Below are 16,196 nucleotides of genomic sequence, written 5' to 3'. Positions count from 1 at the left end.
TTTGTGGTGTTGATATTGTTATTCTGCATATTTATATTGGTGCTCTTAACAACTGGGATTTTTGGCTAGGTGAAAGGAGATACTGATGTAAGATTGATTAAGGGTAAATAAAAATCCTGTAGTTCCTGTATTTGAATTGGAAGTTTCAGTTTGAGTTGATGAAAAAATTTCCTAGTTCTGTCCATTAAAAAAGCCTACAAAAGCAATGATCAACTGAGTAACAGTGAACACCCCTAGGACTTTTGGGTTTTCTCTCAATACCATTTTCCATGTTTCTTTAAAAGGAACCAAGGCTCGCTGAAGAAAAGGCTGGTGCCGGGTGTGGGTCAAGAATGAATCTGAAACATTTTGTCATACTAGAAAACAAGGGAAGTGATTATAGGGGAGGAAGAAATATTCCTCTACCCTTCTAGGTTCTTCTGGCTGGTCTAAGAATTAAATTGACATGAGACAAATTAAAAGGAGAAAATCAGAAAAGTTTAATAACGTGTATACATGGGAGGAACACAGGAAAACTGAGTAACTCGCCAAAATGGCTGAAGCCACCACCTTAAATACCATCTTCAGCTAAAGACAAAGGAGGATGTTGTGGGAAGTGGTTTGGGACTTCAAAGAGGAGGGAGGCAATTCACACGGAGATGGAAAAGCAAATGTTTGGTAAACAGATGTTTGCCATGCTTTGCAGAGACAATGAGAGATGGAGAGGACTTTGATCAAATGGGCCTTGCTATGGGCCCCTCTGTCTACCACACATAGTTCATATTATACTGTAGTTATCTATGGTGAGAGCTCCTTCCTGGAACAGACCTTCTATCTTCAGTTCTTTTAGGCAGTTAGGGGGAAGGTCAAAGTTTCTTCCTGAGTCTTTTGCTCTGAAAAATAATCAAGCCAAAGAGACACATTTTGGGGTGGCAAATTCTGCTCCCCAACATGGTCAAAGACTACAAGATTAAGACTAAAGAACCAACTTGAAGGGGGTCCCACAGGCTAAAATTGGGCTAATTTGAGCATTACTGTATATTTATCAAAACACGTCAAATTATGTTAAAATTAATGAGCTCATGATACTAAACAATAACATTTATTGGTTGCATTTGGAGGTTACAAGGGAACCAACTGGTATAATGAATCCCCATTTACCTATAACCCAGCTTCCAACGATTATCAACTAACAGCTAATTCTTATTTCATCTGCACCACCATATACCTCTTATGTTACCGCACCAGGTCCGTTTTTGCCCACCGCCCAGAAAGCCAATCACCAAGATGATGAGATTGCAGCAGAAAGAGGGCTTATTAATCACAAGGCACCAAGTGTGGAAATGGGAGAATGAATCTCAAATCTGTTTCCCCGAAAATAGGGACTCAGGGATATTTATGGGGTAGAGGAGCAAGGTGGTCTGAAATGATTGGAGGTGAGGAGGGACGAGGTAATTGACGATGTGTGCAAGCCTAGTCAGGCGTCATGCTTCTTCTCTGGACGCATGTTCACAGAATGGCAGCGTTAGCATGCCCTGAGGGTGGACTTCTAACCTCTTGACGTCAAAAGGTCGCTTATCGGACACATAATTGTGTGGGCCCAGTTGATGGGTTGGTGGTCTCATTCCGGCCTGAAGTGGACAAGGCTTCCAATTCCTGAAAAAAATAGCTCAAACACCCATTACCATGGTGACCCAGGATCCAGGGAGACGTCATCTATAGGAACCTAGTGAGAGTCAGATAGCATATTGCCTAAACAGCATAGTTAACAATGGCCAAGTTTATCATGCAGATTTAAGTCCTTGCCTTCCATTCTGATAAGTTTCTAGGTATAACCATCCTCCCCTTCTTCCTGGTACAGGGAAGAAGGCATCCTTACAAATGGAGATTTCCTTTACAAATGTAAATGTCTCTTACAAAGGGTAACCAGAACTAAGAATTGGCTTAGCAAGGACCCTCCCAGATACCCAGAGATGTCTATGGTGATGGCCTGTCCTGGGGACAGGCGTCCCATCCCAAACTCTTTTGGTCGGTTAGTGGGCGTGGGGGCCAAAATGTCTTTCAGGCAGAGACATATTTTGAGGTGGCCAGTTCCAATCCCCCATAGTTACTAGCTGCTTAATTATCAATGGCTAACTGTTTGCCGGTTTCACTCATGGCCCAGATTATTTTGAGCAAATCTCTGACATCATATCATTTCATCACTAAATATTTCCGTATATATCACTAAAAGCACAAAGACTTTTTTTTAACCAACCTCAATACCATTGTTAAACGTAAAAACAATTAACAATAACTCCTTAATATTATCAAGTATCCAGTCACTGTTCAAATTTATATTTTTGAAAGCTAATAATTAAAGGGAAATAATCAAGAATTTATCTTGCCTTTGATATATGAACTATACCCCAGGGTAACTGTAGTTGGGGAGCTGTTTCTTTTTGTAGAACTATTGCAGTTAGTAAGTGAAGAAAGAATGATTAGAGTATTACCATTTTGCACCTGTAAGTGAATTAGTAGACCTAGCCAATGATTATCATTTGCTAACAGCATAAGAAGAGAGATAATCAGACACTAAATGCTTCCTGCTGGAAGTACACAATATCACCTATGAAGTTTTCGTGCCAAAAAAATCAAACCTGAATCTGATCAAGACTCTAGATCAGTTTACCAACTTACAGGAAATAAAGAGGACAGAGCAACATGCTGAATGACACAGTGAGAATGTAGACGGCAAAGTCCAGACTGTGGGAAACTACTGGACATGACCCAGTTTCTTCAACTACAGAAAATTCTAAGGGGAAAAAGAAGTGGAAGGGAAACTTATAGATCAAAAGAGAGCTAAGAGACTTATCCACTAATCACAATGATTGTACCTTATTTGCATCTTAATTTCAACAAACTGAAAAAAAAAAGACAAGTGGAAAAATTTGAACAGTGACTGGATACTTGCTAATATTAAGGAATTATTGTTAATTGTTTTTAGGTTTAACACTGGTATTGAGCTTAGGTTAAAAAAAGGCTTTGTGTTTTTAGTGATATATACTGATATATTTAGTGATGTAATGATATGATGTCAGAGATTTGCTCAAAATGATCTGGGCCATGAGAAGTACATGGTGGTGCAGATGAGATAAGAACCAGCCATGAGTTGATAATTGTTGGAAGCTGGGGGATAGAGGTTCATTACACCAGTCATTCTGAAAGTGGTCGCTGGACCAGAAGCTTGTGCACCACCTGGGAACTTGTTAGAAAGCAAATTATTTGGCCCCACCCTAGATCTACTATATCCGAGAGACTGGGGTGGGGTCCAGCAATTTATTTTAACAGTCCCTCCAGGGCCGGCCCTGTGGCTTAGTGGTTAAGTGCACGCGCTCCGCTGCTGGCGGCCTGGGCGTGCACCGCTTCTCCGGCCATGTGAGGCCGCGTCCCACATACAGCAACTAGATGGATGTGCAGCTATGACATACAACTATCTACTGGGGCTTTGGGGGGAAAAATAAATAAATAAAATCTTTAAAAAAAAAAATACCTCCAGGTAATTCTGATGCACACTGAAGTTTGAGAACCACTGCTTTATGTTATTCTTCTTATTTTAGTTTGTGTTTGAAATTTTAATAATAAAAAGTGAAAAAGAAAAGAATTAGGTTGATGAATGTAAGAAACCAAATTGACACATAACTATGAGAAGCTGGAGTAGAGGCTAAGACAAAGGTCATGTAGTTTTTTTCAAGAGTTAGATGCATTGGCAAGGTATTAACCGTCAGCCAGCTGCTAAGGGTAGTCTTAAACCAAATCACAGATTCTGAGTTTCTGTGAGAACAGTGGCTCTACATTAAAATCACCTAAAGAATTTTAAAAAACATAACCAGACCTCACCCCAAGAATTCTGGATTTAATTAGTTGGATTCCTGGATTTTGATATTTTTTTAAATCTTCCCAGATGATTCTAATATGCAACCTGAGTTGAGAACCAGTGTCCTAACTTGACAGTGCTCAAGAATCTCTGGAACAGCTCATTAAAAGTTTTCTGGTCCTCATCCCCTGGAGGGTCAGATTCAATAGGATGGGCTGGGGCCCATTAATTTGCGTTTCCAATGAGATCACAGGGGATATAGATGCTGCTGGCCTGAGCACATTTTGAGTAAGACTATCCTAAAGTAAGGGATAGTTTGGTTAAAGAAAGAGATAAGCATAAGTGAGAGGGATATTTAAAAATTTATCTTCAGGAGGATTCTTACTGTTAGTACTCCTAAATTACATCCCGGGAGGCTGCCTCATTTCTTTCTAGAGGTTAGAAATGCAAATGTGAATTCCATGGCATATCTGGGAAAGAGAAGAGACTTAGAGTGTTAAAAGTCTCTTTAAAAGCACAAATGATAAGTAGATCTTTTTGACTTACCAATAAAAATTATTAAATTTACTGATTGGACAAAATATAACCCTGTCTCCCCAAATTTAGTAACTTAAACACCCATTCTCTGATGATTTGCTTGTGCTTGTATTTTTTTATTACTAGAGTAATCTAAAAGAGAGAGAAATCACTTTTTAGTTTAAAAAAATGTAGGAATTTAATATAACTTGGGCATCAGAATACTGTTATATTCTTTGAAATTTGGTTTTAGGAAATAAGTTGCATGTTACAGATTTTATTTTTGTTGGTTCATGTGGACTGTGAAAGAAATCAGAGGAATATAGAATGATGATAATATTATCTAAACATTTCTTAACATTTTCTCTTCTTGGTTAGGATCAGGCATCCGTGAGTTCTTAGATAAATATTTCGATGTTTAATTTTGGTAAGATGTTTCTTTCTGGCTGATTTGGTTCTTTGGGTATTTTCAAATCACGCTTTCAAGTAAACAGTTTTAAAATATGAATCTATGGTTTTAAAATACAATTTAAAATAAGATCTCTATTTCATCTACACCATGAGAGTAGACTAGATTTAGAATGAAAGAGATTTGCCATAAGCCTGGTCCAAGCCATTAAGTATTATATATTAACAAATAGAGTCTCATTTGTCTATACCAGCCACTTTTAATCTGTATGTAAAATAGTGGTCATGTAGTATTTCATAATTCCTGTTTGTCAAACACAAGTGAGTTAATTTCATTTTATTGCCAGAAGCAGATTATTTATATCCTTGAAGTTCCTAGTCTTTTATACTTATTTTTCAAAAGATGACCTCAAGTGTTATATTATATATAATGTATATGTTATATGTTACTGGTTATATATTCCTGTTTTGAACTTTTTCTTCTTAATTTCAGAAAATGAGGTTTCTAATATTTTTTCATGCTGGTGATGAAGCAAAGCTTATAGTTTGTTCATTACCTCCTGTTTGATAACTTTATTATAGGGCCTGTTACTTAAGCAACAGTTAGAGGTTTGAAGGGGAGTGGGAGGAGGTTGAAAAAAAGTGTCAGTGAGTGGAAGAGCCCTTTAGCATTTTTATGGTATATATGAACTTTTATTGGGAATTTAAAGTCTTGTTTTATAGTAGTGTCAATTAGTGAATGCTTTCTACATTTTTTCCAAATTTTTTGTCAATAATCCCACAGCTAATACTGAATATTTTTTAAAAAAATAATAATGTAGTGGGGCCAGCCCACTGGTTTAGTGGTTAAGTTTGTGTGCTTTGCTTCAGTGGCCCAGAGTTTGTGGGTTCTGATCCCAGGCACAGACCTACACACCGCTCATCAAGCCATGATGTGGCCGCATCCCACATACAAAATAGAGGAAGATTGGCACAGAGGTTACCTCAGGGCCAATCTTCCTCAAGCAAAAAGAGGAAGATTGGCAACAGATGTTCGCTCAGGGCCAATCTTCCTCACCAAAAACAATAATAATAATAATGATGATGATGATGATGTAGAACAAAGCTAAATACCCACCCAAGAGCAACAAAACAATCAACAAGAAAAAAATCAAGACTTAATTTGACTATAGGCTGTAGGTTGGAAGAATGGAAAGAGAATGTATACACATTTAGTAAAATAAATAAATCATCCTTCTGGCAAATACATATGTTACATCTGAAAAATGAAAGAAAATACATGTAATACCATCTTTCAGAAAGTTTGGTTTTTTTCTTACTGTCTTATCCACACACATACACACAAGAATCTCTTTTGTCCCAGTTGATGCTTATTGATATCTCTAGATAACTTTCTCAAACAGATGGATTCTAGAAGAAGTTATACTTACTGCACTATGAAAAAAAAAAAGATCCATTTACTTATACTTTCATGATTTACGGTGTATATCAGAGATGTTTCAGTTACATTGTGTGTTCAGTTTCAGTTTGTAGTGACATTATTGAAATACTGTAATCAAATTTTTAGATGTAAAGACTGTAGAGATGCTTAAGAATTAAGAGGAAGATGTCTTTGTTTTTTCTACAGAATCTTTGTATTTTATTTACCCATTCAGTATTATTACTTAAAAGTAGTAATGTGAATCGAAATGGTGTGGCTGTTTTGTAGTTCTTGAGAGATTTCATACACTTGTATCATGTTATTCTACTGTCTACTTTAAAAATTACATCTAAGTCTTCCGTTCAGTACACTATAATTTTATTAAGAAAAATACTCTTAATAATTCTAGAGTAAAGACACGTTCTTTTAAAAGTTATCTTAATATGTTAATGTACACTCAATTTTAAACTTCCTTAAATTTTTTTTTTAATAAATCGATTTTTCTTTTGTTGTTTCTTCCCTAGTGGTCATATGCGTTAGAAAAGCCCAACACTGGCAGCATCTTTAATATTGCGTGGTCAACTGATGGCACTCAGGTCGCTGGAGCCTGCGGAAATGGACATGTTGTTTTTGCACATGTGGTGGAGCAACGTTGGGAGTGGAAAAATTTTCAAGTAACATTAACTAAAAGAAGGACCATGCAGGTATGATTATGTTCCGTGGTTGATTAAACCTGCCTCTTTTCACATTAGTTCACTATACAGAATATGGAATTATCTTCATTATATTTAAATCAAGTTTATAAAAATTCAGTCATATAAGAAATATTTTAACTATACCATTAGTGACTTTTTCATGACATAAGATAAGACCCTTTCCCTGATATAGAACCTGAGTTCCCACAGCTACTACAGTTATGGGTTGAGGCAGGAATAGTAAAACTTGAAGCATTTAGGGAATATGTGGATTCAGCTGAGGAAGGAGGGGAGAAGCTATGACATGTTAGATTTAAATCCTGGAGCAGACTCCAACACAGGCCTAACCTGCTAGTCACTGTCAGGGTTACATTATCTTATTTATTTATAATTGTATGAGTTTATTTAATGTGATTAAAATTTTTTTTTTCCTTTTGAGAATTACGTAAGCTAAGCCAAAGTGGGAAAATGGTAGGAAGATCTTATTGGGAGTTAGGAAGAAAAACAGGTACTTCTGGAGTGAAATACTTTGTAGATTAAGACAGGAAGATTGGGATGTGGCAATGGGAGGTGTGGGGGGCAATGTTTTACAAGTCAGAGAACATCAGTGGGAGGGGTTATTTATTCAACTGTAAGCTTCTTAAGCGCACTGTACTATATTTCACTCTTCTTTATCTCGCCTATAGGGCCTAGCCCAGTGCCTTGCATATAATAAGCTTTCAACAAATATTTTAAAAGTTAGTTGACAAAAGGTAAGAGGAGGAGGCCAGAAACAGTATGCCGATGGCAAACCCTCTGCCAAAGCCTATACCCTTTTCTTCTTTTTCTCCTTGTCTGTATCAGTTGCCTCTATCTTCGATATTCAGAATTCAGGTTATTATAATTACTATAAAAATTTGGAAGCATATATCTTGTGATTTCTTGGACGGGTCTATTCAGATATTCTTTAGCCTAAGTATCCAGATTTTTTAATTTAAATAATATGGTCACTAGATTCAGAATAACTAGGTACATTATAATCCAGGATCCAGGGAGACGTCATCTATAGGAACCTAGTGGGAGTCAGATAGCATATTGCCTAAACAGCATAGTTAACAATGGGCAAGTTTATCATGCCGATTTAAGTCCTCACCTGCATCATCAACTATTTGGTTACTCTAAGGTGAGACAAGTTCTGAATTATTTTCCTTTATTTACCAGTTTTCAAATAATGAGATGATTTCCTAGCATGCCCAGTGGGTTTCTTTTTTGTTGTTTTTGTTGATGCTATCATTATAAACTTGTAGTTTTTCACATTTTGATGTTTTTCAATCCATTGCAGTCATTATTCTCTTTAAGGCTCAAGTGGTCCTATCTTTGGCCAGTTGACTCCTGTGTTCTTTTGAGATGATTTCAATAGCTTGTTTGCATTTCTGACAAGATGGTCTAGGCTCCTCTTATATATTTCCTGTCCCAGACTTGGAATCAGCCATTTTTCCAAGAACACCTTTTTCCTTTCGGAGAGAAATGTTATTTAAGGGACCGTGATCCAGGTGTTAGGTGTGCACATTGCTGCTGGTTTGATCATTACTTCTGGATAAAATGTATTTTTGACAAGTAAAAATATGTCATGAGTGTTTCAAATTCATGAGGTTTCAAATTCAAATTTAAGACTACAGAGTTTTCTCTTGATTTTTTACTTGCAGCTCTTTTCTTTTATAAGAAAATTTTGGTTCCTAGAGACATTAATGGTCCTATATACATATATATCCTAAAATATAGCTGAAAAATAACAATATCAATATTCTAATAACATGTTAATACTGTTTTCGATTTCTCGTTTTGTTTTTTTAATGTAAACAAATCCATATATCTTCCCCTTTTTTAGATAAAAGGTATCATACTATACACACTGTTTTGCATCTCGCATTTTTTGCTTTAAAATGTGTCTTGGAGATCACTCCATAGATCTTCCTCATTCCTTTTTATAGCTGTGTAGTATTCCCCACTTTGTGAATGTACCATAGTTTGTTCAACCTATTCCCTATTGATAGATGTTTGGGCTATTTCCAGTCTTTTGCTATTACCAAGAGTGCTATATGTAGCCTTGTGTGTATTTCATAGTTTTGCTTGCTTATCTTTGGAATAGAATTGAAGAAGTGAGATCACTGGGTCAAGGATATACATGTATATGTAATTTTGCTATCACTTGTCATGATGATTGATAATAGTTTGGTGAGGATGAGAGTTGAGGAGCAGATAATAAAATATAATATTCCTTATAGGTGTAAGTACTTAGAAGGAGTACTTATAAGAAGTTTGATTTTATCTTCCTATCTTTTTTTCCATACCTTTTCATTCTTCATTAAGACTATAATTGTCACATTATATTTAGAAAGACGATAACATTTTGAGGAGAATTTAAAGAAATATTTACTTCTACATACAATTAATCTCTTTTTCTCTATTTTTCACCTCTTACTATAGTGTTTTACCCATTCTAGTATTGACCAGAGATTAGATAACTTTAACTTGCCCAACATTTTTCTTAATTTATTGCAGATTGTCTATCAACTTGAAGATTTTTGGCTGATACTGCCAAGTGTTAAAATCCTTGGGACCTTTATTCTGTTACAAACTCTTATAGCAAATTTGACTATTTTTAGACCAATCTCCATTTGTTAGTTGATGCTTTAGCCGTCTTGTATATTATCTGTGTGTTTTTACATATGGAAATGCTTTCTGCCCTCTGTGCAGCTTGGCTTCTTCACAATGCAGTTGGTTTCTTTACTAATACCTCCTACTCCACTTTTGATTTTTTTTTTTTTGTGAGGAGGACCAGCCCTGTGCTAACATCCAGTGCCAATCCTCCTCTTTTTATGCTGAGGAAGACTGGCCCTGGGCTAACATCCATGCCCATCTTCCTCTACTTTATATGGGACACCGCCACAGCGTGGCTTAACAAGCGGTGTGTCTGTGCACGCCCGGGATCGGAACCAGCGAACCCCGGGCCGCCGCAGCGGAGCGCGCGCACTTAACCGCTTGCGCCACCAGGCCGGCCCCTCCACTTTAGATTTTTAAAGTTATTATATGTCTTTTTATAGAATTTAAATTTTAAAGTAAAACCTAACCCTAAAAATAGATATTGTTTTGGGCAGAAATCATATAGTCTCTTTCTAACTCTGTCATACTCCTTTGACTATGTCTCAGTGTTATAGCATTTTTCACCTTATTGCTCCATTGCTACACCATTCAGACTGGCTTTCAGGTTAGACATCTCTATAGGTCTTTTTCTACTTATTTCTAAGACATTTTCTATGTCTATACTATTGTTGGTTGATTTTTATACCCAAATATGTCATCTTATGCCTGGTTCCTATTGAATTTTTCTTTTTATGTGGTTAGGTAATCAAGAGTGCATTGAATTTTTTTGTGTGCTAACATCTGATTAAAAGTTTGATGTATTTTAATGTTGTTTGTTGCTATGTCATTTTTCTTTGTTTAGGTTCGTAATGTTCTTAATGATGCAGTGGATTTACTGGAATTCCGTGACAGAGTCATTAAAGCATCTTTGAACTATGCACACTTAGTTGTTTCAACGTCTCTTCAATGCTATGTGTTCTCGTAAGCATCTTGCATTTCTTAAAAATCCAGAGTTTTGTCTGTGATGAGGAATTTATTTTCAAGCTTTCACATCAACATGATTTGGTTTAAACTTAACTTTCTCAAAACCTCAGCTATCCTGAACTTACTCTCAGTCAAGAAGTGATAAAAAGTGAGCTAGGAGCAGTGAAAATAGATCTAATAAAGTTTGTGCATCAAGGGTTAATAATCACTTTTATAATAGAAAGTATCTTCTCTGATATAGTGTTTATTCTTACTTTACTCACTGTTCTAGGGAATTTAGTATAATTTGATTTCAAAGCCCAGAGAAGATTAGGAGCAGCTGATAAATGATGGGAAAGGGAATCACCTAACCACTGGAAGAGGGGACAGCTAACCGCCTGACAACAGGCTGAAAGATATTCAGTAAGGACACAAGGAGATATTTGGGCTTAATATCATAGCCCAGGTAATCATGGATGTTCATGTTGATAATCCAGAGTTGTCCAGAAAAAACAAAAGAAAATGTATTCAGTATATTTTATATTAGAAAGCAGGGAATGATTCAATAACATCCAAGAAACTTGAACCTAAAACTTTAAAAACGTACTTGGTATTTTTCAAAGCATAACTTGGTGTGTGCTAGTAAATGTTGAACTGGCTTTCTGGAAACAAACCAACCTGATTTGCCGTGTTTGCTGAGTTCTATGATGTAAATACTTCTACCATGGCTGATTTCAAGCTACCAACATGATGTCACTGAGAGCAGAACTGAGAAGAGATGCACAGTAGCAAACCATTATATGGAATTGCCATATAGATACAATATAGATATTGTATAGATTTAAATAATCTCAAGTGCATAGATAATAGTAAAATGTAATAAAATAATCTGGAAGTGATAAATTTTGAGTATTTATTAGTTTTGTTTTGAATGTAACTTGCTTAATTATAAGTTCATATAATTTAATTTTAAATAATAGCTTTACTTTACAGTTGCCTTGCAAAATTCCTGAATATATAACAATTGGTACAAGCTGGCTGTAGCATGCCACTAGTTGACTTCTCCACTATCCAAAAAACTCAAGTAACCACTATGACACTGTCAAGAGTTGTGAACAGGGGGACGACCCAGGGGCATAGCGGTTAAATTCACGCACTCTTCTTTGGCAGCCCAGGGTTCACTGGTTCTGCTCCTAGGCATGGACCTACTTGCCGCTCATCAAGCCATGCTGAGGCAGCGTCCCACAGAGAAGAGCTAGCAAAACCTACAATTAGAATACACAACTATGCACTGGGGCTTTGGGGAAAAACAAAAGAAAAAGAGTTGTGAATAGTTAAGGATTTTTTTTACACTTTATGCTTGTATTTATAACATTATGTGGTTATAGTTTAATCATTGACTATAAAATCAAGCATATAGATTATATGTATCTTATTCACCACTATATGCCCAGTACCTAGCACACTGCCCAATGTATAGTAGGCACTTAATAAATAAATATTTTTGGGTGAATAAATGAATTGAAAAACGTAAAGTGTAGTGTTGTTTTGGTATCCTAAAGCCCGGTAATACATAACACAAAGGTATACAATTTAATTAACAATGACAATTGCTACAATTATATATTAAAAATTCTCACTCACTGTGTGTAAATTTGCTACTAATCAGAATCTGCGACTCAGGATAACAGCCACACCTGGAGGAACGACATGGGAGAAGTACAGGAGAGAGGGATAAAGACACAAGCAGCTCAATTTTATGTTAAATTTTTTTTCTTACACGAAAGAGAAGGAGTAACAGTAAGACTTTGGGAAGATTCCAGAAAGATATCAAGTTAAACAGTTGAGCTATAAGGAAGAGATTATAGAATGTGAGGAAATCTCACAACCACTTAGTGCACATAGGTATTTGAATAATTAATTTTCAGGGGTTTGAGGAAGATAGAGAAGATCTCTTTACTTTAGGGCTCTTAATTGCCATACATGAGGGATTTATTCTACTAGTTTTAGTGGCAAGGGCATAATGTTTGAACCTGTAGGATTAGTATCATTATGTGTTACTTGTATTAGAGAGGTTGCTTGTTAAAATATTTACCAAAAGTTTAGTAGCTGTTAATTTTTTTTTGCCACTCTACTTTCCCATACCAGTTAATATGTGGCAAGATATAAGATTGATTTTCTTCTTTTCTAACTTAACCTTGTCTCCTCTCTTGTTGTCAAGATATTTCTTAAGGTACAAAATATTTATTAAAGTGAAATACCAGGCAGCAGTAATGCTGAGACATATCACCACCAAAATCTATTTCATTAAATGAAAAAACCTACTAGTGTTTTAGGTAATGCTAGCTATCATTTATTGAGCGCTATTATACTATCATTTATGTTCATGATCTAATTTACCCTGTGTATTGAGTAGTAGTAGTAGTATTCCCATTTTACAAGGTAAAGAAACTAAAGGACACAGAAAGTAAGTAACTCGCCCTAGGTCAAATTACTTCTTTACTAAGGGAAGATCTGGGATTTAATAACTGTTGCCCCTTTTATAATAAAAAGGGCATTTATTGTTATTATAGTTTCTGTTTGTTATAATAAAATAATAAAAGTATAATTAAAAAAAAAACATGCAAGCAATATGCTGGTTTACATGAAAAGAAGTTCCAGAAAAAGGAAATAATATATAAGTATTCTGTGTTAAATTTTCACTTGATTTTTCAAATAATTGTATAGAAAATACTCTTGTTCTATTCAACATTGTGGTTTAGGGAGTTTATATTCCCGTGGCGTGTGTGTGTGTGTGTGTGTGTGTGTGTGTGTGTGTGTGTATCTCAGTTGTCAGAAATTTCAGATATTTTTTAAGGAGACATTTAAAAAACCTTGCAATCACTGTTCTTATCAGCTCTCTTGACAAAGAATGAAGGTTAATTCTAATGAATGCATAAGTGAAGCATGCTGTGATATTTTTTCTGAAGTACAAAAGCACATATCTTTATCATACCTGTGAACCCCAGACTTACTAATTAGTAATAGCAATTTATTCATTGTTTTGCTTCATGCATGCATTTACTTGTTGAAATGGGTATCAGACTCTGCATTAGCCAAGATTAATTTCCCGCCAGTGTGCCTATTTACTGCAAGCTGCCACCTCCCCCATCTTTCTGAATAGGAGATTTAATCTGATTTAAAGAATTGGTTCTATGAAAGTAATTGAGAGAAATTCAGAATACATAGGAGTAATAAAACATATTTTAAACTGTAAAATAACTTTGATTATTTGAGGATGGGTTTTTCAGTTTGTAAATTTTCTCTCCACCCATCCCTGTCTTTGAATCACTATACTATAAAAACCAAAGGAGGTGTTTGTTCATTTATTCATCCATTAATTCAATAAGCATGGTCATAGCTTACATTTGTATTGTATTTTACAGTTTACAGAATGTTTCACAGAAATCTTCATTCAACCCAACAGTAACACTGGGAGACCTGTAGGAAAAATAATCATGTTCATCATGTTATTGTTATTATAGTTTCTGTTTGTTGAATATCTGCTATGTAACAGGCAGTTAGCTAGACGCTTTAGGTACGTTGTCATTATCTCCATTTTACAAGTAAGGAAACTGATGCTTAGGAGTTTAAACTTTTTAAGATCATATGGCTGACAGGTGGTGAAACCAGATTTCTAATCCTGATCTGTCTAGCCAAAACCCATCCTGTTTTCACGATGCCATGCTGCTACTACTTTTCACATGGGAAACATTAGATGACTTGCCCAAATCATAGATATAATAAATGACCGAACTTGAACTTAGCATTTCTCAATTCACATATTGTGATACCTAGAATAAACATTTATTGAATGCTTACTATGTGCTAAGTGCTGGGGACATGGTCTGCTTTCTAGTCAGGAATACAGACATGTAAGTGAATAATTTCAGAACAATCTGCCAAGTGCTGTAATAGAAATATGTACAAAGTTACTGTAAAACTGAAGACACTGTTTAAAATGAGTATCTATCTACTTATTAAAAAGTATTTGGCATTTTAAATGTTAATAAATTTCCATTTTACTTGTCTTTTAGTACGAAGAACTGGAATACACCACTTATATTTGATCTCAAAGAAGGAACTGTTAGTTTAATTCTGCAGGCAGAAAGGTAATTTGTTTATCATGTTTGACTATTGAATTTGGGGTTAAAATATTTCAAATTGCGGTAAGGCACTCTTTAAAGCATGCCTGTTTACAGAATGGTACATTAGTCATTTGGAATCAAACAGTTTCTACTATTTATTTTTAAAGAAAAAAGTAAGAGAATAAGCTCTTAGATAAGTGGTTCTGAAACTTTTTAGTCTCAGAATTTCTTTACATTCTTAAAAAGTTGTTGAGGGTTATTGTTGCTGTGCGTGACATTGAGTTGATTCCAACTCCTAGCGAGCCTGTGGACAGCAGAGCAGAGTGCTGCCCGGTCTTTTTGTGCCATCCTCGCCTTCCGGCACTACATCAGACGATGCTCCACTGCTATTCATAGAGTTTACATGGCCAATTTTTTCAGAAGTGGGTGACCAGGTCCCTCTTCCTCATCTTTCTTGAGGGTTATATGTGGGTTATATTTATCAGCATTTACTATAATAGAAGTTAAAATTGAGAAATTTAAAAGGTATTAATTTATTAAAAACGATGAGAATAAACTTATTACCAGTAAACATCAGACTAATGAAATGAGAGGATGAAAGTGAAACAGGCAAATTACTGTGAAGTAGTTTTGACCTCATGGTCCCATATTTTTATTCTGTTCTGTTTTTGTTTTTGTTTTTAAATATTGGTTGAAACTCATTGATATTATGAGCCACTACTAGGCTGTGACCTGAAGTTGGAAAAATAATATTCTCTACCAAGACTTTCAGTGTATACAGGACTAAGAAACTCCAGGACAATTAACTGGAGTAAAGTAGGAATAGCTGTTACTCAGGAACCCATACTTTTCCCTGAAAACAAGCAATTTATCAAATACAGTGATAGCCTACTGAATCAGAGGTCAGACTTTGAAAGCTGCAACCCAATGAAACCTGGAATAAAGTATAAGAATATAATCAACAATTACCTAAACTATCTAGCCATGAAATCTTTGCACTAAAACCATGTACTTTATTCTTCATCCCTTTACTCACCACCTAGGCAGCTGTTAACAGTGTTATGATAAGATTTTCTAGCCCACAGCCTTTTATAAATAGCAAACCAGAAGAGGAATGCTGGTGGGCTGTTAGACGCTGGCACAACGACAGGGAGAAAAGTGACTGCTTGGCAAGGGAGCACAGAGAAAACTGAAAGCACAGGACTGTGTAGCCCAGGAGCATGATTATTCTGATGTACCAACAGATTCTCATGAGTATCAAAGCGATCAGTTAAACAGTTACTGAAGAGTATGAGCATCATACTCCTTGACCTTGAGTGATTAAGAAAAAAATTGTGTCAAATTTTGTATAATCGGTTTAATGAAGTTGAAATATGATTTATTTATTTAGTTATATCATAAATTTTTAAAACAAAAAGACATCTTTGCTACTTAAACAGTAGATGTCAGCTATCCACAAAAACGTATTTCTGACATTCTTCTTATTCAAACAGTTCCAAATAAATTTATTTACACATTATTTATAAATATAGTTATTGAATATGCTGTTAGTACAGGCATATGTTAATGGCATAAATGATTAGGTATTTAAAGAATATTTTACTTACTAC

The 16,196-nt window shown here is 35.4% G+C and overlaps 1 protein-coding gene across 4 annotated transcripts in view; it reads left to right on the top strand.

Annotated features, from left to right (window-relative positions):
- IFT80 (intraflagellar transport 80) overlaps window positions 1-16,196 on the top strand; it is a 144,121-nt gene that overhangs the window by 74,038 nt on the left and 53,887 nt on the right. For all 4 annotated transcript variants that reach the window (XM_058556463.1, XM_058556466.1, XM_058556467.1 and 1 more), the window contains exons 7-9: window positions 6,704-6,883; window positions 10,359-10,477; window positions 14,536-14,610. In XM_058556463.1, coding sequence (XP_058412446.1) covers window positions 6,704-6,883; window positions 10,359-10,477; window positions 14,536-14,610 — 374 coding nt within the window. The remainder of the gene's footprint in view (window positions 1-6,703; window positions 6,884-10,358; window positions 10,478-14,535; window positions 14,611-16,196) is intronic.

This window comes from Diceros bicornis, chromosome 15 (genome assembly GCF_020826845.1).
Source record: "Diceros bicornis minor isolate mBicDic1 chromosome 15, mDicBic1.mat.cur, whole genome shotgun sequence".
In the NCBI taxonomy this organism is placed as follows: Eukaryota; Metazoa; Chordata; class Mammalia; order Perissodactyla; family Rhinocerotidae; genus Diceros; species Diceros bicornis.
The sequence above is the reverse complement of the archived record's forward strand: the minus strand, read 5'-3'. Positions and strand labels throughout refer to the sequence as shown.